The sequence below is a fragment of the Channa argus genome, chromosome 3 (assembly GCF_033026475.1).
Source record: "Channa argus isolate prfri chromosome 3, Channa argus male v1.0, whole genome shotgun sequence".
NCBI lineage: Eukaryota > Metazoa > Chordata > Actinopteri > Anabantiformes > Channidae > Channa > Channa argus.
Genome location: NC_090199.1, coordinates 1,327,223 through 1,353,042, shown reverse-complemented (window position 1 = coordinate 1,353,042; position 25,820 = coordinate 1,327,223). Strand labels below are relative to the sequence as shown.

Sequence of the window (25,820 nt, the reverse complement as noted above, 5' to 3'; positions counted from 1 at the left end):
TAGTCCAAAGTTGCTCGATCGGATGGAGATCTGGTGACTGTGGAGGCGCTTTGAGTACAGTGAAATATCTGACTAAATGACTTTAGCTTTGTGTTGGGTCCACTGTGGTCATAATGGATGGACATGGTCAGCAACAATGCTCAGGTAGGTTATGGCATATAAACAATGCTCAAATGGCGCCAAGGGGCCCAAAGTGTCCAAAGTGAAGCCTCAGCTTCCTGCCTTGTGCATTCAGAGATGCTTTTCTTCATACCTTAGTTGTAACAAGTGGTTATGCCACTTACTGTCGAGTTGCCATCGGCGACAATGTATCAACAAGACATTTCAACCCAGAGAACTGCTGCTCACTGTCTGCGTTTCTTTTTCCTCAGAGCAGGATGTCGGGCACCAAAAGCCACTTCAATCTTCCCCGTTCTGATGCTCTGATTGAAAGTGAAAAAGGTTCGTGAAACGATTTAAGCGATTGTCCTGAATCCAGAAGCAGAATCAATAAGACCTAAACAAACCCTCCTGGCTGCTTCCACACACAGCACACCATGTCTCCAGTGTACCACAGAGCTCTTCAACACAACGCCACATAACTCTCACCAAAGCAGAACCGAGCTAAAACGCCAAAGCTGGAACCCTCTGAACACCTCTTGCAACATCTTTGCGTCACCTCTTTGGCTGAAACTCGATCAGGGCGTCGGGCTGATGACTCCTGACCCTGGAGGGAAAAATAAACGTGTTGTCCGCACAGTGGGTGGCACCTCGATACATTTAAGCAGCTAATTAGATTTTAAAATGAGTGCGCGGATGAGAACCTGACAGCTGGTCAACTGCCAACAGGTTCCACTTTCTCCCTGCCAAAAAACTAAACAACAAAGCAAACAGAGGTACCAGCATTTGTCTGCATGCTGCTGGTGATTCCCGTCACTCCCCGTCCCTTTGATTGTTTGATCGAGGAGGTGGAACTGCTTTCTCTGGCTGCAGGCTTGGTGTGGGAAAATAGTTTGTGAGCAGCAGAGCCAGGCGACATGTGGAGGCAGGTCCAGGCAGTGAGGAGGGAGGTGCAGAGGTCTGAACTCAGTCACACTGAAATAAAAAATGAAAACTTCCTCTGTTTATGTTGTTTGATGGCTTTATCTGATGCCTTGTCCAGGCTGACTGATAGCACGATGAGAAGAACACACACGGCAGGCATTGCTGGTTCTCAAAGAAAGAATCTGGAACATTCAGGAATCCCCAGGGAGCTCCACAGTAAAACAAGAACACTTTAGATTTCTCTCAAAGGACTGCAGCAGCTAATGCTTATTTTCTCAAGTTGTGAGAGCCCGAAACAACACATTCAATTCAGCCTGTCACAATCGCTACAATTTGAGGGTTGCAATGCCATAAAAGAACAAATTCTTACACTTGAAAGGCTGCGACCAGAACATGTTTAGCGTTTTCGCTTGATCTGGTCGTTCATCAGTCAAACAGCTGTGATTCATTTTACAGAAGGCTGCGTTTCCTTTCTGGATGAAGATAAACATTCAATGGCTTTAGTTTATAGTCGAATCAATTAGAAAACATTAACAAACCCGAGTTCACGTGGAAAGGTGAAAAATTATTAAGCTTCAAATACATTTTAGAAATTGCTTCATGTGGTTTGCATCTGCCGTTAAAAAAGGAACAGCTTTGGGAAATCCTCAGATTAATGGTCTCACTCAGAGAGACGGACACGAATCTCATGCCTGGGTTCAGTCCACTTGTTAGGTGGTTTGCAGGTCCAGCTCCCTCAGACCCATCACACAATGACATGGTTGTATGAGCTTTCCCCACACAACCACATCCTTTTTCAGTGAGGCATCATTTAGAGTAAAAAAAAAAAAGAACTCAATTCTTTTGATTATGCAGACAGTGCAGCTGTTTTGCCTGGTGGGAGGCCTGTAATTAAGGGCAGGGTCCCGACATCAAAAAGCTAGCAGATTCCGCTCGCTAGCAGCCGGTGCACGATCGTGGCAGGTTTGATCATTGTACTACTTGGCGTTTTATGCATCAGTGTCAAAAAGGTCTTATGACTCGTTGCACTATTGGCACATTATGTTTCCGTTTTGTTTAGTTTTGTTTATCTATGTGTAGCTACGTGGTTCCGTGTTTTGTGTCCACCGTGTTTCGTTGAAACGAATATTAAATAGCCACTTTGAGCTGAGTTGACTTACGGGGATCTGACAGCTAGAGTTGCCGTAACTCTGAACCCGACTTCGAGTAACATCACCAGCAACAGGACTAAAGCTTGTATAGAAAAACTCCAGTAGACATTTAAAGATAAAAAGTCCTGTGGCAACTGGGGCGACGGTGGCGCAGTAAGGTAGAGCGGTTGCCCGCTAATCCCTGAGTGGTTGGTTCGATCCCTGGCTCCTCAGGGCACATGTTGAAGTGTGGCCTGGTAGGAACTGAGAAGTTCCAGTAGGTAGATAAGTGCAGAACATTCACCATGAGCTCAGGATGTCAGCTGGTGGCAGTAAACTTATTTAAACGTTTAACGCTTCTTTTCTTGTCGTGTGGATGGAGATATGCTGTTCGCGTTAGCTTTATGCTACGAGGCAGCAAACATCACCTCTGTCCCTCAGTTCTTGACAACTTCAACAGCAGTCATGCTGAGTTACTGAACTCAGGAAAATGAACCCAGAATACAGCGTCTTCATCTTTACGCAAACAGTTAATGCTTTTAAATGTTGGAAAATATTGTATGTATTTTCCCCGTTTCACCTGGAAAAGCGCCAAAAATCAGAAACTGCAAATACTTTTGTTGTGGATTAAGTTGTATTATTAGCACTGTTAAAAAGAAAAATTGGACATTGGCTTTGGAGCAGATTTAACCAGTTTCTATAATAAATCCAGCAATGTTTCTCTTAATTAATAAACCTAATACTACTGGAAACGGGTTGAACCAATGTTATTTAAGAAAACAAGACCTTCATGGGTAAAAGCAAACAAAAATATGCAGACAGTTTTCCATAAAAATGCCATTTCTTTTAACGTGATCTTATCAGTTTTTAGATTAATCTCTTCCAGTAAGTGGCTGGATTCAATTCATTCAACATGCAGGGACTTGAGCGATAACTCAGCAAACTCTTATTTACTGTTGCCAAATCATGACTGTGGAAATGTAAATGAAAGTGTGACTGGACCATGTAAGCACGCGATTACAGCACTGACAGAGATCAAACTAATGTAACGTTCAACTTGATGGATCGCTGGGAAAAACCTTGTGATAACACGCCTGATGTTGGCATCTGTCTGCGTGGGCTTATATGGGAACTTGGAGAGACAGAAAAAGAAAGCGAGCAGAGAATGAAGGGAACGCAATCAACTGGACTGGATGTTTTTGGCTTCAGTCAGCAGCAGGACTAAGACCCTCCTGTGCCGTCTCATCGCTCAGTGGGCAGTTTGTCTGTGTTCTAACGCTGAAGCAGCGCTATGCAACTTTAAAGGACCAAACAACAACCAATGAGCCATGAAACGCTCTTCTTTCACATTTGGCCCCATTACTCCACTTGTGCTTCCACATCGTTTTAGTATTTCCCACTGACCAATAATCAAGACTTGTGGCCTCAGTCGGGGCAACAGAAACATGGGAAACTTCTCAGTAATGTCCGTTTTTATCCAAACTAACTTAACCTCAAACCCCAAACACTGCTTAAGGTTTCTTTTAAACACTGGCTTCAACATCAGCGCAGCTGCGACAAAACACTGTTTAAACGCTAAATGAATCCATCCAATATAAAAATATATATATTTATTTTAAACTGGGGCGAATTTGTACCATAGAAAAACCTTCACATTTCAGACACTGACTTGTTGGGTGACCGCTCATCCATTCAACTGCACGTTTAACTGGTGTGTGTGTGTGTGTGTGTGTGTGTTGGGGTGGTCCGGTCAAAATAGCATCATCCTTGCCTCAGCATTAACCATCGATGAACATGAAAATGGCACGAATTTCCTCCAACTGCTGCAGTTTTCCACTATCATTTATAAAAACCAGCATGACACAGTAATCAGATTACTGAGTATTGAGATTACTACTACTAATGCTGCTACACTATAAACAAATAACTAAAAAAGGAAAAGTCCACACAAATTACTGTAGCTTGTGTGTGTGGATCAATGAAAAAACAGCCCATCCGCAGACGAGCGAGGATTCCACTCTGCTCTCGTCACAGTTTCACAGTCCTCCACCCCCAGCATTGTGCCATAATCCTCTTCTGCAGCCCAGCCAGGGCGAGAACTTTTGTTCCTGCAGAAGCCCTGCATGTATAAAGCACATCTGGGCCTGGTAGGGTGGAGGGAAAGAGACAGGGAATGCAGTGCTTAAAAAACCTCCTAAACAAAAAGTTGAAAAGGAAAGAGGACAAAAGACAAATGCTGCATGTAGGACATCAGGAAGGAAAGAATAAAAAAGTAACATATAAAACCCAAAAGGAGGAGGGCGGATGAACCAAAGGTGGAGCGCTGCAGGTTTGGCACAGCTTTACACATCCTGAGTTGCCCTCCCAGCTCCAATAAACATGGCTGACGCACACAGAGATGCTGTTTGGGTCGGTCCTGCCAGGAGGAGGAGACAAAAACAGAAACCTCATCCTGCCAGACAACCACGACAGCAGTCTAACATGCCAGTTACCAGGGTCAACAGCAGGAATGTCCCGCAGCCGGCCGAGCGCGGCCGCCAACAACGGCCTTTTATCCTCCATCACGCTGCAAGGTCGGGGGAGAAAACGAGCAGAGCGACACAAAGCAACTCTCAGCGCTGATCCAGGCAGGAAACCACAGTGGCCACTGATGAGCACATGAAACCTCAGCCAGTGTCTGCTGAGCAGCACATAGACCTGGACCCTGAGGCAGCACCCTCACACAGCCAAGCAGATTCAGCTCGGAGCCCAGAAAGGAGGAGCACTGCTGGCTCCCACCAGGAACTAAATCTCTGAGGGGCTAATAATTATCAGTCGAACCCAGGAGCTTTGCACAGAGACTGATAATTATTATTTACAAGCCAAAGTCTCATAATTACAAGCTGATGGTCATAAATGTGAAATTGAAGGCTGCAATTATGAAATTAACCAGGATTTTGTAGGTTTGTTCATGTGGCTGCGATCAACAAAGCAAACATCTGAATGTCTCCATGGCTGTTTTATTGCCAACTTTAACAAATATTACTGCTTATTTCACACGAACAGCAAAGTGCAGCACTACATAAAACGTGTTCCAGGAGAGACCGACTGAAAATGTGCATCATTATCCGCATTATTTTGACATCACACCTCCCTTCGTCTCTGACCGATGGAAAAGCTATAAACTCTTGGACTCACCGGCCAAGCAAAGCTGAAGGGCAACACCAGACTGGCCTTGTCGCTCTTCCTCAGAGTAAACGTATTTCCTCCCAGCACGGGTGTGGAGGCGGTGCCAAAGCTGCAGGGCCCGGCCGAGGACACCTTCAGCTGATACTCCTTCAGACACACGCGGAAGTAGGTGTCACATTCGTCCGCGGTGCATCCTCGATCCTTCTCGTCCCGGGGCCCATCGCAGCAGGTGCCGGTCTGCAGCTGCCCGTTGGTGTTCTGCATCGACAGAACCTGAAGCTCAAAGTGTCCCGACGCTGAAGAGACCTGAAGACACGGTGGACAGGTGAGTGAACAGCAGGAAGTAGGACAAATTAAAGCAGCCATCGCAAATTAGGACTCTGCTGTCCTCGCTGGTACTCTGTCCCTTTAAACTGCTGCAGATCCTTTGAATGTCCAACAGTGAAAAAGTGCCCACCAGACCAGATTTCTGGGTCTCGTCATCCTCAGAACCAGGTCTGACTGTGTTCACACGTTTTTTTATACATTGAAATATCAGGTTTCCATTTAATGAAATTTTTTTTTTATTATAAATTATCAGTGAAGGACAAAACAAGATGAATCTGTAACAATAGTAGTTATGGCGCCGCAGCTGAATCTATGGGCCAGCTCACCAGTCAGTTGACAGACAGGAAGCTAATGTTAATTAACCTGTCAATCATTTCCTTGAAAATTGGGAGAAACGCCTTTTACAGTTAACAACAGTCTCCTCACATGTTTGGCTTTATTAAACAAAAGCTCCAAAGACAAAGATTTTCATACATACACAAAAAACACAATACCTTCACACTTACTGCAGCTCAACTGTGTTTTCTCTTATTAATTCCGATCTCATCGCTCCATTAAAAGCTAAAAGGAAATGTTTGAAGATCAAATATATCCAATAACAAAAGGAAACAGCCGGAGTCCATCATGCTGTGGATACTTTTCACTTTACGACTTCTGTTCCCTGCAGCACCTAATTCATTCTCAGCTCACAAATGTGACAAACAAGAAGGATTCTGATTAACACGAGCTGAAGACTGATTTCATCCAGCGCTTTAAGGCCGGAGCCTCAGATGCATGAGCTCAGAACACAGTGCGTGTGATCCAAAGCTAAATCTAAAGGAATTTGTCCCTGCAGAACAGTCCCATTAAAAAAAATGACTAATTTATGAGCACAGCTGTGGCTTTTTAAATTCTACAGTTAAAGTGTCAGTTTGCAGTTAAAAAACATGAATGATTGAAATTAAAACAGACTGAACAGGATCAGCAGCTGTAAAAAGATGTAATACTTCACATTTATGCAAAGCACAGGCTGCAGCTAATCAACAAATACATTTCATTATGTCGTTTTAATATGTTTGAGCATCAGGCCATAGTTTTCTCAAAGTCTCCAAATTAAATGCCACAAATACTAAACTGCACTATTTCATGAACAACTTGCAAAAGTGTTACGAGCTCAGTTCGGACTTTTCTCAAACTCTCTGACAGTTGTTAACAAGGCTCCTTTGGGCTGAAAACCGTTTGTCCGCCACTTTTCCAGCTGCGGGTGGAAAGCGAACCTAAAATCAGGCAGAAAGCAGCGGGACTCTGGTACCTGGATGCGGGCAGAGAGCAGCAGCAGCTGCAGAATGAAGGTGACGGGGAGGGGGACGGAGCTCCGTGTAAGGGTCATACCGACGCCTCGCTGCTACCTGGCGGCTCTCGGTGCTCAGTGATGTTCGCTGCGACCCTCCGCTCCGGGTTCACGCTCTTCAGGAAGGGACATGCACGAGCGGAGACAAAACTATGTCCACAGAGATGTGCCAGTAAAGACCGGTCCTGCCTCGGTCCTGCACGGAACCTTTTGTCTGTTTTTGTCCTGTTGTCTTTATCGCAGCTCGACTGACTCCAGCTGGAGCCCGGACAGCACTTTCAGCGGCACCGGAGGAGGCTGGGTAATATCCTCCAGCGCGGGGAGGAGCCTAAAGACAAGCCACGCCCACTGTTTCATATTAATGAGCATCGCTTTGTTGACAGACAGTTCACATGGAGGTGGAGAAGTGCCTTCACACCCCCTAAAGCTGACATGAGAGGGTCTTAACGTCTAAGTGATAATTATACAAACTGAAGGAGAAGAAGCTGAAGCCCTGCTGATGGTTACTGTTCAAATAATTTTTAAAATATTTTCCTTCCTTCCAAAATTGTCTGTAGTTTGTCACTTGTTGCTGTTAAGCTGTTGCCTATACGGAAGCTCGGAAATGTCAAGCAGACATTTTTTTGTTTCTACGTAACAAAAAAATCATAATGCTTTGGTTTTGCTTCGCTGTGGGGTTGTTGGTCTAATATGTATGTAGGTTTATAAAATATTTCATAAAATGACAAAAATGAAAAACTGTTGTAGTTTCCTGGAAGAAGCATCTTTATTTCATTAACAATTCAGCTCAAGGTTTTATAAAGTTCATGAAATCCCCTGAATTATGCAAGTAAAATAAAGAAACCTCTTCCAGAAAGTCTACTAAAATATATTTGGAAAGAAAATTTAAAAATTTGTGCCCGTCTGTTTTCTGTCACCACTTGGTCTTTTCAGCCTCATGGGGAGTGGAACAGGTCTCCAGTCTCAGGCCCAACACAGAGAGACACACAGAGACAGACAACCATTCACACTCACACTTAATTTTATAAAAAAAAGCTGAAGCCCCACTATAACATATACTTTACTGCGAAAAGTATGTGCACACCCTGAAAGACGGAACTTTCAAATCAAAAGCCTCTGTGGTCTAAGGGCCATAACACCCCAAACTTGTGTGAAAGAACAAGCACCAGAAAAAACCAACTGCTTTGTTGGCTATTACCAGCTTCATCTGGGCTAAGAAAAGGAGGAAATGGAAAATCTGTACAAACTGTGAACAAGATTAACATTTTCAGACCAATCGGACGTATCACAGACAGTTTATAACTGCTTCTATGCCTGCAGTACCATTTTCTACTGACATTGCTAATGGTCCGTTCTCATTCACTTATTCACTTATTGAACAGCCAATCAGAGTGGTCTCTTTCACCAATGGGCCGACACTGACCGACGCTGACTCGACATGTCAAATCATCTAATATGTCATCGCCAAGGGTCCGACTAGGGGAACACAAACCAAGTTGCTGCAGGTGCTGTCAAAGTAACCACCATCACCTTCATCACTACCAGAGTTATCATCTTTATCTATCAGCACAGTTTTAACTTTCACCCATTTTATCACATCTGTTCTTCAATTTTGTTTCTCATTCTGCATTAAACGTGTGAACACTAGTTCCCATCGGATTTCTACTGTTATTTTATAAAGCAGCAGCTGAATAAAAGGATGGAAACACCTTCAAATAAATTGGACAAAAATAACAAAATGTAGTTTAAAACCTGACAGCAACCGACTGTAAAATCTAAAACAATTATGAGGAAAAGATATATATACAGATATAAATCTAGAAAGAAATATCTGAATTTGGGGAGTGGAGGAATGAAAGGAAGCAGCGGAGGCGGTGACGGAGGGGGGCTGATGTTCATGAAATAGAGCCTGAGCGACAGAACAAAGGTGGCCTCCTCTTTATTCTCAAAATAGAGCAGCTGGGCTCTTTTCCCTGAAGGAGCCTCATGAATAGATTATTGGACTGCTGTCAATGAAAGGGAGACAAAACACTCCCCCCACCAAGCTGCACCTCCCCCTCACCACCACCTCCTCCCCCCACACCCTTCTGCGCCTCTAATGATGTGTCAGAGACTCAGGTCCCCCTGAAATTTTAACAACCTGACCCGGATGAGTTTTGAGGGCCCAGAGAATCTCGGTTAAACTGATCTACCTGCTCACATTGCTTCTGATGCTTTGTGTGAGATTTCTCTGCATAAGGTTGTGAGTTGTTCACGGCTGGAGGTGGAATTCACAATAAATAAATGAAGGAAAATTTAAAAAACACTGTACATCAAAACATCAAATCGCAGGCTCATTTGTACCTGTAAGCACATTAAAGCACCTGTAAGCAAAGGCTCCATCTTCTGCCAAAACAACAATTTTCTGCTATTACCAGCTACTTCCTGCTGAAATCAAGCTGCTTCGCACAAAGTCAAGTAAACTGACAAAGAAAGAGCTACAGGCTGCTAATTGGACAATAAACCAGCTACTGGCTGCTTGCAGGTACTGACATGTCTGCAGGGGCAAGTAAGAAAAGGCAGAGGGGATGTGAAGCAGGAGTCAAAGAAAAAAGTAAACCATCAAACATTCTGATGTGTATACATGGAAATAATAAAGAGCTTCTTTGCAGATCTACAAGGTGTTTTTGTGCAGGGCTCTGGGATCCGAGTCCTGGATGGCAGATCCAAACAGTTCCACAGAAAATATAAAGAAGTGAAGCTACATTTACTCTGGTAGAAATCATATGTTCTGACACATTGTGTGTAAAGAAAGATTGAGGTTCATGGTTTTCAGTAAATTGGTGGACACATTTTATTTGTCTGATGCACTTTAATTAGCAAAAGATTTGTTTAGGGAATTTTACAAGTGATGTACTGAGGAGAATGCGAAGGATGATGGTTAGAGGTTGAGTGTGAGTATAAATGATGACACATGATTGTGATGAGGTAGTGATCAGTCTGTGGCTCACACTGTGCAGAGGGTGGGGGAGATTGTCCAGGACAGCATCCTCCTGCTTTCAGCCACAACATGTAGAAAGTCCAGCTCCTCCCCCAGAACAGATTCATTTGTCCACATATTTACTGTAATAATCACTGCGGGATTTGAAAACATGACCTGCTCGTTTCCAGACAGGCCCTTTAACCAGAGTCAGCTGAAAGTGTCCTGGTTTGAGGTACGAGCTAAATAGATAAAGATCTTAAAGAAATATGTGAAACAAGAACTTTGATTGTCCACAGTGACCACACAGACGCTAAAACCTGAAAGTTTTATCTGCAGTCTGGACGAGCTTGTTTGTCTGAGCCATAGACTCAATGTGTTTTCTGAAGCAGCCTTGTGTGCAGCACTGACACCTGCAAAAGCATTAAAGAGGATTTCAGCAGCAGCTACACTATATGTGTAAGATGGACTCAGATTCAGTCCAGTAAGCAGATCTCAGGTCAGTGTTGGGCCAGAGTTCATGGCCAGTGTGTGTAAAACCCTTTGACTGGGAACAGAGTTGTGTCAAGGTGGAATGTTCGTGTGATAAGTAAAAGTTCCTGTAAAGTCCACTGTGTCAACCAGCTGTTCTCCCAGTTATCTTCACCTAACAATCCCTCTGTTACTCACCTCTGACACACAGACACACACCCGAAATGTTCACGTGAATGTATTGGTGCATTTGTGCTCAGCTCAGTTCAGCAGAAGCTCCTTTTTGTCACATATCTGTCCTGTTTAAATGCTGATTCATAAAGAGCCCAAAACGCTTAAGTTTCAGTTTAATTCATATACGTCTTCACTCATGAATTGTGCACAATAGCTTGTTGTTTTGTCTCGTGGAAAGTATGAAGCTCTTGTTCATCATGAAACCAAGACTGCGAGGTTTTGTTGCAGCCGAGCAACCAGATGAGTTGTTTTTACATTTGGTGTCACGGCAACAAACCACAACGTCAAGATTATTCCGGTGAGTTTTCTAAGAAACAGGATTTAGCAGGTGATATTCACAGAGTCAGGAGACAGGCCACGACCATAGCTGGAAGACATAGTCCCCAACCCACAGGTGGAGGATCCATTTGGACACCTTGGAACCAGGCTGGTTCCCGCTGTTCCCAGTTTCTATGCTAAGCTAAGCTAACCACGTCCTGAGTCCAGCTCTGTCCCACACAGACATGGGACTGACCTCAGGCTCTTCACAGGAAATTTTTCACTAAACGTTTAACTAATTCTTTAAGGGTTTTAAAATTAGAATGAGCTGCACATTAACCTGCTGCCTCTGTGTGTGTGTGTGTGTGTGTGGAACAACAGTACAGTAGTGTAAAAACCACATGATCAGAACTGTCCTGGGACTGAAGAACCAGCTCTGTTCTGTGAGCTCTGCTCCTCGCTCAGTGTGAAATCTTCCCACGCCGTCCCTCTTCGCCTGTCTCTGACCTCGAGGTCATCAGCGTAGGGAGGGATCGAGTGTTTCGAAACAAACTCGGTCGCTGAAACCACAAACCGGCCACAAAGGTTTATCAGCAGCCAGAGGTTTGGCCCTGCTGCTTCTCCAGCGTGACTCGTGTGATTTTTATCTCAGTGAGATGCAGATCACAAACCAACAAACAACAAGTTTCCTGCTTTTTGTTCTTCTTTGTCTTCTGGTGATATTCTACTTTTTTCCTATTGTCCACAATTCCCAGCTCTGGGTCACTACGAACACACACACACAAACACACACACACACACAAACACACACACACACACACAAACACAGTCCTCCTCTCTTATTAAAGCTAAGCCGGCGCTAAAAATAGTCCCCAACAAATGAGCAGCTGGTTTAGGAAATGACTTTACTTAGAATGAAAATCTGATTCACAGGTTTATGTGACAGAACCTAAGCCAAACTATACATTTGTGTTCAACCCAAACCCTCAGGGCCCAACTTGACCCATCAGGCTCAGTCAGACAAGAAAAGATTAGTTGGCGTCTGTGGGTCAGTTAGCAAAGCAGTCGTCTAAGAACTCCAGGGTTGGTGGTTTGGTTTCCGGTTCCCCCTGACAGTTTTACTGAAAGGGGAATCACATCAGGTAGAAAGACGATGGTGATGGACCCCAATCACCGTTTCCTGAAGTCCAACACAAAGAGAAGGAGGACAGTTTGTCCTGCAGGCCATCCAGGCCCTCAACTCGGTCAGATCACCAGGGGCCACACACACACAGATCTCCACTTCTGTCATTGCTTACATTTATAATCCATTTGAACTCCGTGCACAGTACTTTGGACTAGATTTTAGTTTTGCACATTCTTCTATCTTTTGGTCCTTAGATTATTTTACTAGCTTTAAGTCTTACATAGTATATATAAAGTTGTATAATGGGGCCCTGCAGCTCAGAAGTAGAGCATTGGGTTGAATGCAGAAGACTGTGGGTCCGAGTAGGTGTGGCCCCACCCAGCCAGCAGGGGCCACCTTGGTGATGGTCCCAAGTCCGGATAAAATGGGTAGATTGCGGTAGGAAGGGCATTCGGCATAAAAACTCATGCCAAATCAACAGGCGGAATACGTTCCGCTGTGGAGACCCCTGAAGACACAAGCTGAAAGCCGTCGATCTTTTCATATATAAAGGTTTATATAGTAGTGTGTCTATATAAATGTTCTGCACTTATCTTTTCTACCTGCTGTCACTCAAAGCACTAAGTTGGGGTTCAGTGTCTTGCTCAGGGTGGACATGGTGGACATGTAGTATGATATATGGGGGCGGCAGTGGCTCAGTTGTTAGAGTGACCACCTACCCACCGTAGGGTCGGAGGTTCTGCCCCGCTTTTCCTAACCACATGCTGAAGTGTCCCTGGGCAAGACACTGACACTGACACCACTAAGAGACCATCTTCTGTAATGATCTGCTTCAATGGCCCGTCGCAGTGTAAAGTGGGGACGTTTGTGACAGTCCAACATGCTTGTTGTCAGTTACTTATTTTACCGTGGACTTGTGCCATGCAGACGCAAACAGGGGCACACATCAGGTACCGTAAGTGCTGGCAGTTTGAGAACCACCTACTGTTTGCTTTATTGTGCTTCTTTGCTCATGAGCTCCTCCTAGAAGTGATAACAGATAAGAAAGTTGTGTGTTTCTCCTTCTCGGATGTCTGACTGACCCACTCATGCAGAGCAGTTTCCCAGAACTCTGCTGCATGAAACAAACATGGACCCTGATAGTGGCTCGTGTCAGATACTGCTGAGTGAAGCACCGAGCATCAAACTGCTGCTCGTTCGCTTATTGTTGAAACCGGTAATTTTGATGCTTATGTAGCATGACGACCGCAGACTCTCCTGGAGACTGAAGCATGTTGTCCCTCACCCTCTGTTTACTGACAGATGCCTTTCTGTCCTCCTTTTGTTTGAGGAAAGTGTAATTAGATGAAGCTGCTCTTTGCTTTGTGAAGTGAAGCAGCTCTGTAAACAGCAGCAGCAGAACCTCGAAGCTTTGAAGTAAAAGAATCTGCTTCAGGGCAACAGACTGGATTCACGGCAGAGTGAAGACCCCTGTCTCATCTTCTGTGTGTACCCCAGTTTGTCCTGATGTCTGCGCTGGACTTTTCACCTACATGTACTTACAGTGATGCATCCTCACATTATCCAGCAGAGAAGTAAAACTTTCGGTTGGGAAAAGACCAAATAGCAGCAGACAGATGCTGTTTTTCACACGTGCTCTCAGGAGCAGAAACCACCTAAACGCTGACGCTCAAATTACATTTCTTTCTTAGTTTCTGTCCTCACTGGAAACTCGCTGCAGGCCTGAAGACGGCCGATCGTCCACATGCCACATGGGGAAAGTTGTCACCGTACTGGCTGTTTGGGGGCTTCTTAAAACTGCAGCTGTAGTTTATATTGTTGCCACAATCCTGCACATCCAACAACATGAATCATCCTGTTGTGGTCTGAAGGGACAGTGATCCCAGTCAGTTTTTGACAACCCAGCACATCTAACCTTTGAAGCCCATTTTAAGCTGTTTTCTTGAAGGAAACTTGATTTTGGGTTCCTCTTGATATGAACGAGCTACAAAGATGCCTCATGTAAACTGAGAGCGTGTCTGACCAGCTGTCAAATCAGGAATTTCTTCCACGTGCAACCTGTAATCCTCAGTTCTGCTTGAGGAAGGACGTATTCAGAGCAACAGTATCTGTGTCAGCACACAGCAGGAGATGAGGCAGAAAATGTGAGTGTTCTGAACCATAATGTTTAAACCAGACACTCTGGGTCTATGTCAGTCAAATATTACAACTGTTTTTTTTTTGTTTTTTTTGTCTAAAGGTGCTTGAGAGGTCCATGAAAGAAAAGAGGGGGTTTGAGCCAGACTCCAACCCAGAAAACTGCAGTTTTATGGCTTGTCAGGTTTTTGTCAGGCATACCGTCTGTCTAGAGCTCAACAATGGACGTATGTTTGTCAAAGCAGAGACACAGTTTTCAGCCACACTGTGGACTAACTTTGCTTTGTGTAGACCAGGGATTCCTCCGGGACCCCTGCTTGTTTTTGAACTGTCCCTGCACCACCCACGGCGTATCACCTGAAATAGGATACCATCGTACATAGGGGTGTGTTGTTGGGGGAAGACAAAGCAAATTGTTATCGACTGATTGCTGATTGAGGATTGAAGAGGAGGAGAGTGTGAACCCAGTCATGGCAACGGACAGGAGACCAAAGAGAGACTCGAGGGACACCTGATTTTATAATCAGTGCCTCATTTCACGGTGCATCACTAATGGTGATGTAGCTCTGAAGTCAAACTACACTTATGACCCAGACTTTGTTGGGTCACAGATCTAGGACACTGTCTTCGACCCTCTTTCTGTGTCACCACGTCAATGCTTCTTCCTGTCGTCAGATTTCCTGGCTAGAGAAACCTGGAGCAAAATGGGACAGAATGACAGGGATATGATTTGGGACCCATGGTGACAGAGCAAAACTTCCTCCAAGTCTAAATGAGTCAGTTTCCACATCTAACAGCAAAGAAGAACAGCAGAATTCCATCAGAACAGCCTGATGGAATTAAAGTGCAGCACATTTGCCCATTTTGTCCGTCCCTGAACAGAGGTTCAGAGAAGTTCTCTCTCCTGAAGGGAGCAATCGTATTAAAAATTCTGACTTGACGCAGACTGAATCTACAGCACACAATGGTAAAAAATAATCTGTACATCACGCTCTCAGAATCCCACATGTTCACTCTGTGTGTGCTTTGTTTTGGCAGTGTTTCACATTTTCATTATGCAATCTCACTGGGAAGAAAAGGCCACGTTCCCCAGAGGTGCTGCGGTTGAACTAATGTGCTGAACTGAATGTAACAGCTGGAATAAGACCAGTTTGGTCGGCCGGACTCAGAGCTGCCAAAACCTGAAACCAGTTCTGGATCTGTCATTACAATCTGCAACAACAAGGTTCAAATAAAACATACAGCGCATCGAATCAACAGGATCCATGTTGACTCTACAAAAACCTCAAAGTTTTTGAGACTTTTGGATTCACTTCCTGATGGTAGTGTGTTCTGCATCCACATTTCCCCCTCCGTCAGTGAAAATGTGCTTCTCACCCTGCTGTCAAACCTCCACAAACGCTCCAAAAGGATCTTTTAAAAACCAGAATCAGTTTCATTTGCAAACAAACAAAGTATGTGTCTCGCTGTTGGAAGAATAAAACATAGGAAAAAAAATATTATTAAAACACAATAAAGTCACAAAAATAAAAATAATGAAGGTTTTACATTCACTGTGCTGATTTTGTGTAAAGTTAAACGGTGTAGACGTACTAACCAACAAGGAGCAAATTTGCAGTGATTTAAACATTAACAGCATTTATATATTTCTCATTTGCTTAGACACTTGTGTTCACTCTGAAATCACACAGGCTGAAACAGAGGCTCATTGTTCAAAAGACTGTGTTTGCAAAATGTTCTCACATTAAAAACATGCAACAAAAGCAGATTTCTCCCTCACACAACACAACTTTTATCATTTAGTCACCACACAGTGGACAACAAAATACTAAATACATCCATCAGTATCCAGATATCCCAGGGTAATTTTATTAGATAGAACAAACCCTGCTGCTCTTTTTGACCTGCACAGTGAACATGTAGACTGGACCAATTCAGACCCTCAGTGTGACACAGTGTGTGTACTGTGTTCTGTCCTCAGTGAATGAAAACATAGACATTTGAAAGACATTTTATACTGTGCTGCATCCGATTTCATTCTTTGTCCACATTGTTCAAACACAGAAAAGCTGAACTCTCCAGATGATAAGAACTGATCACTGATTGTGGTTTGTGTAGAGAGCTGCACACGTTTATGCCAGAATTTCAACTTCTATCACCTCGGAACTTGTTTGTCACTGAATGAAAAGTGTGTTAGCTGTTTTGAAAAATGATGTAAAAACTGTGTGGAACCAATAAAAATCGGTTAACACATTTACGAGAGAAGATTTGTGCTGCTGAGAAGATGATGATGAAGATCAGGTGGATCAAAGATCCATTTAACGCATCTCAGCAACTGAGAAACACTGTAATAGGTGTTTTGAAGGACTCGCAGTGAACACTTATTTGTAATAATAATGAATTATTGTAATAATTTTACAATTATTTTTGTGTGTAAATATACTGCAACGTACGTCCAACACATCTACTATAACAACTAATATAGTATAAGTATTTGTGCAAAGACGGGGAAAAATGAAATCTCAGGTTTGTGCGAGTCTCTTACTGGACAATGTCAGGGTGGTTGTCCACTGTCCAGGGCTGATGGAGCGGGACATAGAAGTATGTCTACTGCACAGTGACCTCAACAAGGAGCTGTCCCGTCCACAGCTCCCAAAGGACGTGCGTCCAGTTTTTTTCATTCAAGGTGTGTTCAGCGTTCACACATCTGTTCTTAGCAGGTAGAATTTTAAAGACAGTTAAACGATAAATCTCTAGTGTTTCAATGGAGATAAAGGAGTAATCTGTGTAATAATTCAAGTCAGACCAAACCAACATTTCTTCTGAGTGACTGCACAGGCTCTGATAAAACCGATCGACTCCGGTCAAGCTGATGATTCCCAGGAATTCAGCATTTTTGACACGTTTCCAAAGCCATGTGGATTTTGGATTCACACTCCTAACCGCCTCTGACAGGTGTCAATGGAGTGAAGGTTGATGTCCCGAAGCAGCTCCAGGTGAAAAGATGATTGACAGGTGATGATCTGTGACCTCAGAGAACCTCCACGGGCTGTTTTCAGACAGAGATTTTTCATCGCGCACAGACACACACACACACACACACACACACACACCTTCCTGACTCCTCTGGTATGCTGAAGATGAGTTGAGGGTTAAAAACGTTAACGTAATAAAAAAGAAGATAATCAATCTTCTGTTTTTCCTAAGGTTCCTTCCCACAATGAACTGTGGCTGCAGACACAAGCCCTCTGTGTTGGCGTTCCCACCGTCAGGAATCACATGGTGAATGAATGTGTGGGAACCGAGAACCGCAGACACACTGACACGGGAATCAACCTGAACACAACACAGAGCGAATCAGAGCTTCAGCAAGAGTCTCGCTTCAGAGGACAATTCCCTGTAGTCAGAGTCACAGAAGGACCTTTTTTCTCCTGCCTCATCTACTTTGGTGAGCTACTACATTTCCCAGAATGCTTTCTGCAAATCTTCAGGAAAGCTGTTTCATTTAGACAGAGAGAACAAGAGAGGAAACTCAGGAGAGAAATGGTGTGAAAAGCACTAGGAGAACCAGTAATGGAACCAGTGAGACAACCAAGGAACAGTCCCAGAGAGCACCCAGAGACTCAGAACCAGGGACCAGGGAGACAAGCAGTATAGGAACCAGGTAAAGACCGAGAACCCGTTCTGAGCATTTCAACTAAAATCAGGTTAGTTTGGAACCTAGAATTCAGGTTCCTAGAACCAGAGAAGCTCTAACAGCGAAGGTCCAGTCAGACGAAAAATACAGAGAGACGACCAGTGAGAGAACCATGAGTAAAAACACAGAGAACCACCATTGGACTCTTTTTGTGTCTTACAGTTTTCCTCTTGTTTTCTGCTGAGCTGCAGACTCAGAAACGTTGATGGGTTTTGACTCTGCAGAACCATCAGTCCAGTCCATACACCATGGGCCCTGATGGTGTCAGAAACGTTACACCTGCTTCACCAGGAAAACCCCAGTTTTTCCAGCTTCCTTCAGAGACTGAGAGCAGCATGAGCATCTGAAGCCAGTTGTGCTAATCATCGCCAGATGTTTGGATTGTAAAATCTGTGCAGATGTTTGTCACAGACAGTCCCTTAACAGGCAACTGTGTTCACATCCACGGAAACACCCGTTTTGTAAGTATCTGACTTACATGAGGACGGTACGAGCTGCTCACTTGTCCTGTTGCCATTTTCATCTGGGTTCAGGAATTGGAACCATATTATCCTCTGTGGACAAGCCAAAGCTTTTGGGGCTGTAACCTTTTAAATGTCTGTGTGTGAAATCAGACTTCCCGCTCTACAGCTCTAAAGGGGTTCAAATCAGATAGTCCTGGTCCCAGCAGAAGACGCAGACAGAGGTAAAGTCCAGGATCCGAGCAGAGACCGAAAACAGGCAAAATACAAAGTAATTCAGGGACCTGTTACCTCAATTTATTTAAATGTGTTTCCAAGATAAAATTTAATTTAATTTAATTTACTGGTTTTTTAGTTGTGCCGGGGGAGAGAACGTGTGAGAGCTTTGTCTTCTGTGAAACAACAACTTCCTATTCATTCATCTTAAAACATTTGTTTATATGCCAGTAATCAAGGGAAAAATTCCCTTTACACACAGTTTGTTAGTTTCACCTAATGTCACCAGACTTTATCAGAACTGAAAAAGCTTGACATGAATTTGTTGCTTTCGGAGTATAGCAGGTCAAACTCTCTGCAGACGACCTGGCAGGAACTAATGAGGATGGAGGAGTCGTGTAGGTTTCGTCCTGCAAAACAGGAAGAAGAGTTGAGGCCAATTCACGGTCTTCATGTCAGGGTGTGTCCATGATGTCAGTGTCATCACCTGCCTGAGTCTGTGAACATTCATGGTTCACTGTTCATGTGAAGAACTTATGTTTGCACTTTGTCATTGTTGTTCAGTGGAATAGAACAAACAAAGGAGCTGATTCTCCTGCTTCTTCTTTTTCTTCTGCTGCTGCTTCTCCTGCTTCTTCTGCTTCTCCTGCTTCTTCTTCTTCTTCTTCTTCTGCTGCTTCTTCTGCTTCTTCTTCTTCTTCTTCTGCTTCTTCTGCTGCTTCTTTTGCTTCTTCTGCTTCTTCTTCTGGTTCTTCTGCTTCTGTTTCTTGCCGTCAGCCAAACATCTCCTCATATCCTTGTTGGTGGTGATGGTTACAAGAGGCCCTTTCATTTGTAAACATGAAACATTTGATTTGCTCAGTAAAAGAAGAGTTTGTAGCTCAAGACAGTGGTCTGGGACATGTCTTGTTTGGAGATTTGCACAGTACAAATCTAAATCATTATTGTGTGTGAGGAGAAAACTTCCATATGTGTCCAGACAGGTGTTTGAGAGCTGAGGAGGATGTGGCTTTTACTTGAGGCTAAATACCAAATACTTCACCTTTATAATTTGTGAAGTGAAAATACTTGCATATTCTTTGACGTGTACTGTGCAATGCATAATGACGTCCTGTCAGCTGCAGATGAGCCATACGCACATGTCTACGAAGGCACTGTTCAGACATGTGGACATGTAGCCACGAGATAAAATACAGGGTCACCGTTATGCAGATATTCTTTGAAGCACCATGGAACAATTTCTGAGGGTATGTAGATACAGTGATGATGGGGGCCTGGTGGCTCAACGGGTCGCGCATCGGGTTAGGATGCTGAAGGAGCCATCAAGGGCCACCTTGGTGCCAGTCCCAAGCCCGGATAAAATGGGAGGTCTGGAGCGGGATGGGCATCTGACATACAAATACTCTTGTCAAATCAAGAAGTGTGGTGACCCCTCAAGGGACGAGCTGAAAGCCGTTGATCTTTGACGTAGGTATAGTCATGAAAAATTGTGGTTATGAACTTCAGCACAACACAACATCAGCATCAACACTGGGTCTTCAGTGTTTGTCCCAACGAGATCTGCTAGAAGTCTGGGGATCATCATCAACAACCAACTGAGCTTTACTGACCATATCTCATCTGTCTTTCGGAGACAGATCTGTCCTCTGCAACATCAGAGACATCAGACCCTGTCTTTCTGAATATACAACCTAACTGACTGTGCAGGTGCTGGTCATCTCCATTACTGCCATGTCCTGTAGTCGGGGCTACTAACACGCACAGTCAAACTCTGCTCATTGACAGCATGTTAGCAGCTAACAGCATGTTAGCAGCTCAGCCTTCCCACTAAGGGAACACACACACCGCTGCTTCCCGGTCGTGCGAGGCTCTGAATCAATGCAGGACACTGTGCACATTTACATTCACAAACTCAGACAGTTCAGCTTCAGAGAGGAGAGAAGACTGAAGGATGCTGAGCCGCTGCCCTGGCAAATCCTGGAGGCCACATTAGGAACCCAAATAGTTTGTGGGTATCATTTTTCCATTTAAAGAAAGTCTCTAGAGAAAAATGCATGTGCAATAATTGACACACTATAAGAAACTAATGTCTCCTGATTACTGAAGACTTGTCTCTGGAACAATGAGACACGCACAGTGGACTCTGAGGGGAAAGAAAAACAACAATGTGTGGACAGATAGCATAACCACACTCTTCAAACATATCCAAGCTCATAAACCATATTCTAGCAAAGGTCTGTGGTTTTCAAATGCGCTTCATAAATCATGTTCTGCATCGTAGTATCGTAGTTTACAGATCTGTCGCCTGCAGCCAAACTAAACTGTTTAAGAACAACTCTATCTCACATGACACAACTTATTTTTCCGCTCGAGAATTTTTGCTGTGCAGCTGCACATCTTGTTCACATTTTAAAATGTTGCTGCCTGACTAAAGAGAACTGAGGATCCGGGGGCATCTCTGTCCCGTCCCACAGAAATCTTAACTGGAGGAGACTGGTGGGGGACTGTGCAGCATTCCTGCGTGATAGAAATGTATTACAAGGCTGAGACAAGGCCTGGGAACGGAGCCAAAACGTTTAGGGTGGGGTGGTAACGGGGAGGTTCGGGGGGAAGGGGGTGCTCTGGCAGCAGTCCCACCCAAACAGTTCTCATTCATTTTAACATGTTCCATCTTTGCAAACAGAGCCCAGAAGCCGTTCCCTCACATAACTTCATACAGCTGTGATCCAGACACATGCTGTCAGACACACACCACATGTACGTGTGTGTTAACTGCACAATTAACAGCGACTGGAGGACAGAGAAATTCATTTCTCATTGACTTTTGATGCGCTTTTGAAATCGTCATGCAGCGGGATTCTACGACAATCCCATGCAAGTCAGTCAACACACTGATGATCGTGTCAGCTTTTATTTTGAGGAAGGAAAAAGTGAAACCGCAATATTGCAGTTAGGTGGATTTTTCCACGACAACAGCAAACAGGGTAATGACTGAGGGTTGGGCCGGAGCCTGGCATCATAACAGCAATCCCCCGAGAGGAGAATAGAGCCGTTATTGTCTGAAGAGGCTTTAAATTATTCATCAGGCTGATCCAAGAGACTGCAAAGATGTCCACCCCACTCCCCAATGCCTAATCACACTTTCAATTTTCACTTCATTTTGGTTATTCTATTGCAGATTCCTGCCTACTCTCTTGATCTGTTCCTTTGCCCTGCTAGAAATGAGGAGTTGTGGTCAACTGGGCACGTCGGGGTAGACTTTGGTACAATATTTTGACAACCACTGATGGGATTTCCATGAATGGTTTTGTGGATATTCATGCCCCCCAGAAGAGGATAAACTCCCCAAAGAGGGTTTGGCTGCTCCCTGCCCTTCTTTTCAAGTGCCACCAGGAACTGTTTCTTTCTTGTAAAACCCCAGAAAGTTTTGTGAAAAAAGCTCCGGTTTAATGTTTCAGAAGTGGAAATCACTTAAACTCGTAATCGGTAACTCACTCTGTGAAGACAGGTGATCTAGAGGTAACCTGCTGATTACCTGGATCAGGTGTGTTCAGATACCAACTTAGATTCGGATGATCCGTTTGATGAGCAGTGGGTACTGTGGAGGGGGAACCAATGGTTAAGGACAGAGGACAGAGACAGCAATCGCAAAATGTCCACGTGGTGGATTCATCCTCAGCAGCTGAAATGGGTGTTTTTTTTTATCTTTGTGACACTGGTTCCAGCTTTACATTTAGAGGAGCATTTCGAAAAGGTCACAAATGCTCAGGGGACCAACACATCAGTGGGCTGAAAGAAGACTCGCTTTAACCCATTTACACCTTACTTCAGTGGGGGGACTTATTATGTCTGCTCTGCGTCAGTGAGCTGTGATGCAGGGTTAATGTTCAGACTAGTTATCAACATAACTTTGAGCCAATACGTGTGTGTGTTACATATCACCTTTTGTACAAACAGCCGTTTTGGAAATTACTTTCTATATACAGCTTTGCTATTATTCATTTAGTTTGATTCCATTGCATAAACAAAACCTATATTTTGTTAATTGGTAAGAAGCTGCTAAGAAAGTTACAAAGGATTTTGGGACAAATTTACTGAAAACTACCTTCAAAGATTCAGCCTTTGTGTGACTCTTTAGCCTTTTATGAAATGGCTTCAAAACCCACAGACACACTGTCTCCTGATTAACCACCCCATAAAGCAGGGTTTCAGAGAAATCCGTCAGTGATCAGCCAGGTCCATCAGCATCGCACAGCATCAGCGTCAACTTAAGACTTTCCGGCGATGATCCCCCGGGGCCCATCCTGAGACTGAAGACTTTGCGGGGAAAGAAATCTCATGCTTTCTTCGACTGAAATCAACGCCGAATGCTGACAGCATGGGACGCTGCCAACTTTTCTATTTGTCATTTCAGAGTGAAAACATAGAAAACTGTGCAGCTTCAGTTCACAGTCCTCTCCACGTGCCCTAAGGTCAATGAAAAGGTGTATGAGGATTGTGAGCTTCAAAGAGGCGCCAGCACAGCAGCAAATGTAATTAAATAGCCGTAAAAATGTTTAATCACTGTGGATACCTGAAGGCAACATGAAGGGACGGAAGAGAAGTCAAACAGCTCAGCATTTATTTATGTCTATTCTGTTTTGATACGAGTACTTGGTGCTGTAAAGGTGTTGTTAGCTCAGGATCCTGTCACTTCAATTAAAAAGGTAACGTGATATATGTGGAATCATTTGGGTAGTGGGTCTCGGCTCAGCCCACATTAGGCCTGTGAGCTAATCTGGTCTTGATCTGTTTGCCTTCATTTAGTAAGTGAAAATCTGTTTGATCACCTGTGAACATTCCTGCTCCTCAGAAGTTGCACGTTTTGCTTTGTGTTACTTGCACTGATTTGACTCGTCAAGCTTGACCCCGTGTAGACTGCACAGACATCAGCTGCAGGTAACAAACACACACTGCATCTGCTCACGTCTTTGCATTGCTTCCCCCCCCACTTAAACCTGTGTTCAGCCTAAACACACCTGTCACACGGTGGCAGACTGAGTCAGCATGCAGAGTGAAGCAGAGCCATCTTAATGTTCTTCTTCTTTTAACCGTGAATGGGATCTTTTGCAAACCCATTGACTTTAAGTTGCCTTAAATTAACTCTCAACCGTAAAACCAATAATGGAGAAAAAGCTTCATGGAACCTTTTTTCCCCCTGTTCCCTGTGTTTTCTGCTGTTAAAGCTGTTTCTCGTCCGTGATGAGTGTTTGCCAAACTATATGCACAGAAGCCCCCCTCACATAGGGTCTGTATGTGAAGTACTATAATAGATAGCATCAGTGTTTCCTTTCATGATTTGTTTGGGAAGAATTGACTTTAAACATGCAAAGTGTGGACGCATCAAACACAGTAAAGGACGTCACTTCAAGTCAGACAGTTGCAAATAAGCGGTTGCACTTTTACCCCGAGCAGGTAAAGACCCCCGGCCGCCATGTCTCCCAGAGTGTGTCCTTTAGTCTGAAGAGAGCAGCTTCAGACGTGAAACCCGTGAAACATGGGTGCAGGAACAACGTGCTCTCTCCCTGACACACCCGTCCAGTCCGCCTGTGTGACCTTTACCAGAGCGCCTGGCTGCTGCATCACAGTTCATCTGTTACATCTGTGACTCAGACTGCAAATGTCAGAATGGAAACCTGAGACCATGAGAAATGGATGCTTACACTCTGGAGCCAAATTAGAGTTTTTGCAACGGAGAAAAAGACATAAACAAAATGCATGTGTGAGCAGAGACTGGAGGATTTCAAACGCGTACATGTTTGTATTTGGCTTTAATTGATTAATCCATTAAAGTGTCGTTGAAATGTCCAGTCCCAAAATAATATGTGCCAGATATGCAATGATTGCGCCAAGCTGACCTGCAGACGGACGCCAAACGGCGACATGTGTAAAATGTTTGTGGGATAAGCAGTTAATGGAGCTTGTGTCAGTCTGCCCTCAGGCCTTTTTTAGATTTATTTCCTCGTTTGCTTCTGCCTCAACGGCTTGAACAGCTGAACTCCTCAGAGGGAGGAAGTCTCCACATTTAGCAGATGATTTAGCTTGTCAAGAAGCATCAGGTCTGTTTGTCAGAGGAAGGAAGTGAGCCACAGTTTCTGCTCAGTTTCACCTGAAAAGTGAGGACTTTATTCAACCTCCTCCAGCTTTTCTGACTTTAAGGAACTTTGAAATCTGGGACATTGCTCCGTGGTTACACCAGAAAGTGGCACAGCAAATTGTTTATGAGTTGTTGGTGAATAACTGCCGTGACCTGAATATAAGACAATTATATTTCAAAAAGCGGAGCCATGTTATGTTCAAGTATCACTGCACCGTTATTCTAAGGGAAAATTCTGTGCTCAACATTCTACTTACAGTAAGTAACTTTGGCAGCACGGCAACAAGGTCCCAGGATTAATCCCCGGACTGCACAGGGCCCTTCTGTGTGGAGTTTGCATTGTTCTCCCCATGTTTGCGGAGGTTTCCTCCGGGTTCTCCGCTGGCCCACAGTGGCAGCTTAGTCGCAGCAGCTCAGGACTAACCCTCCATCTGATCCTCGGAATTTCGTTGTACACCTTGTATGTATAATGACAAATAAAGTACTTTACTTACTTTACTTTTAAAAGTACAGTTCTGCTATTGTTCTGCAGACAAAGGACCCTGTGACTGATATTATATCATTAAGCCGTTAATGCAGATACTTCACTTTGTTATAGCAGGTTGAATTAGATTTAACTGCACATAAACAGTTACCTAATTTAGTTTGGTGGTTCCCAGTCTAAACTGTGGGCCCCTCAAAAGGCTGGTGAATGTTATAAAAGGGTCAGGCTCAATGCAGCCGCCTTAACCACCTCTAGAAGCTTCTTTCAGCTTAGTTGTAATCACATTGGTGCACGCTGACATGCAGTTTGAAGCTACAGGGAGAATAAATCGATTAAGGTCAACTGTGTGGGAGTTTCACTCTCCAGACCCATATAAAGAACAGAATTTACAACAACTGGAGGGAGACAAGGGGTTTCCCGTGACTGTGTCAATATCCAGCAATGTCTTTTTCACTCAGTGCTGCCAAACCAGAACATTCACTTATTTGTAATAATGACACGCCCTGTTTCCACTGAGCAAACAGTGCTGCAAAGTGTTTCGCTGCTTTTAGAGCGAAGGATGCTGTTATGTTCTGGAAAAGAAAATGCTGAAGCACTTAAAAAGACAAAAGAAATTAAATCTGTCTCTTCTATGTTGACGTCTTGCTGCGATTAAAATCCCACA

General features: G+C 44.0%; 1 protein-coding gene across 3 annotated transcripts in view; it reads right to left on the bottom strand.

Annotated features, from left to right (window-relative positions):
• LOC137124224 (protein jagged-1a-like) overlaps nt 1–25,055 on the bottom strand; it is a 44,267-nt gene extending 19,212 nt beyond the window's left edge. Inside the window, exons 1-2 of one of the 3 annotated variants that reach the window (XM_067498992.1) lie at nt 24,930–25,055; nt 5,331–5,627 (exon numbers count right to left, since the gene is read on the bottom strand). In XM_067498992.1, coding sequence (XP_067355093.1) covers nt 5,331–5,585 — 255 coding nt within the window. In that variant the 5' untranslated portion in view covers nt 5,586–5,627; nt 24,930–25,055. Of the gene's footprint in view, nt 1–5,330; nt 5,628–6,939; nt 7,658–24,929 lie in introns of those variants that run through there. The other 2 variants (XM_067498991.1, XM_067498990.1) reach the window with 2 other exon arrangements.
• Between the last annotated feature and the right edge of the window lie 765 nt (nt 25,056–25,820).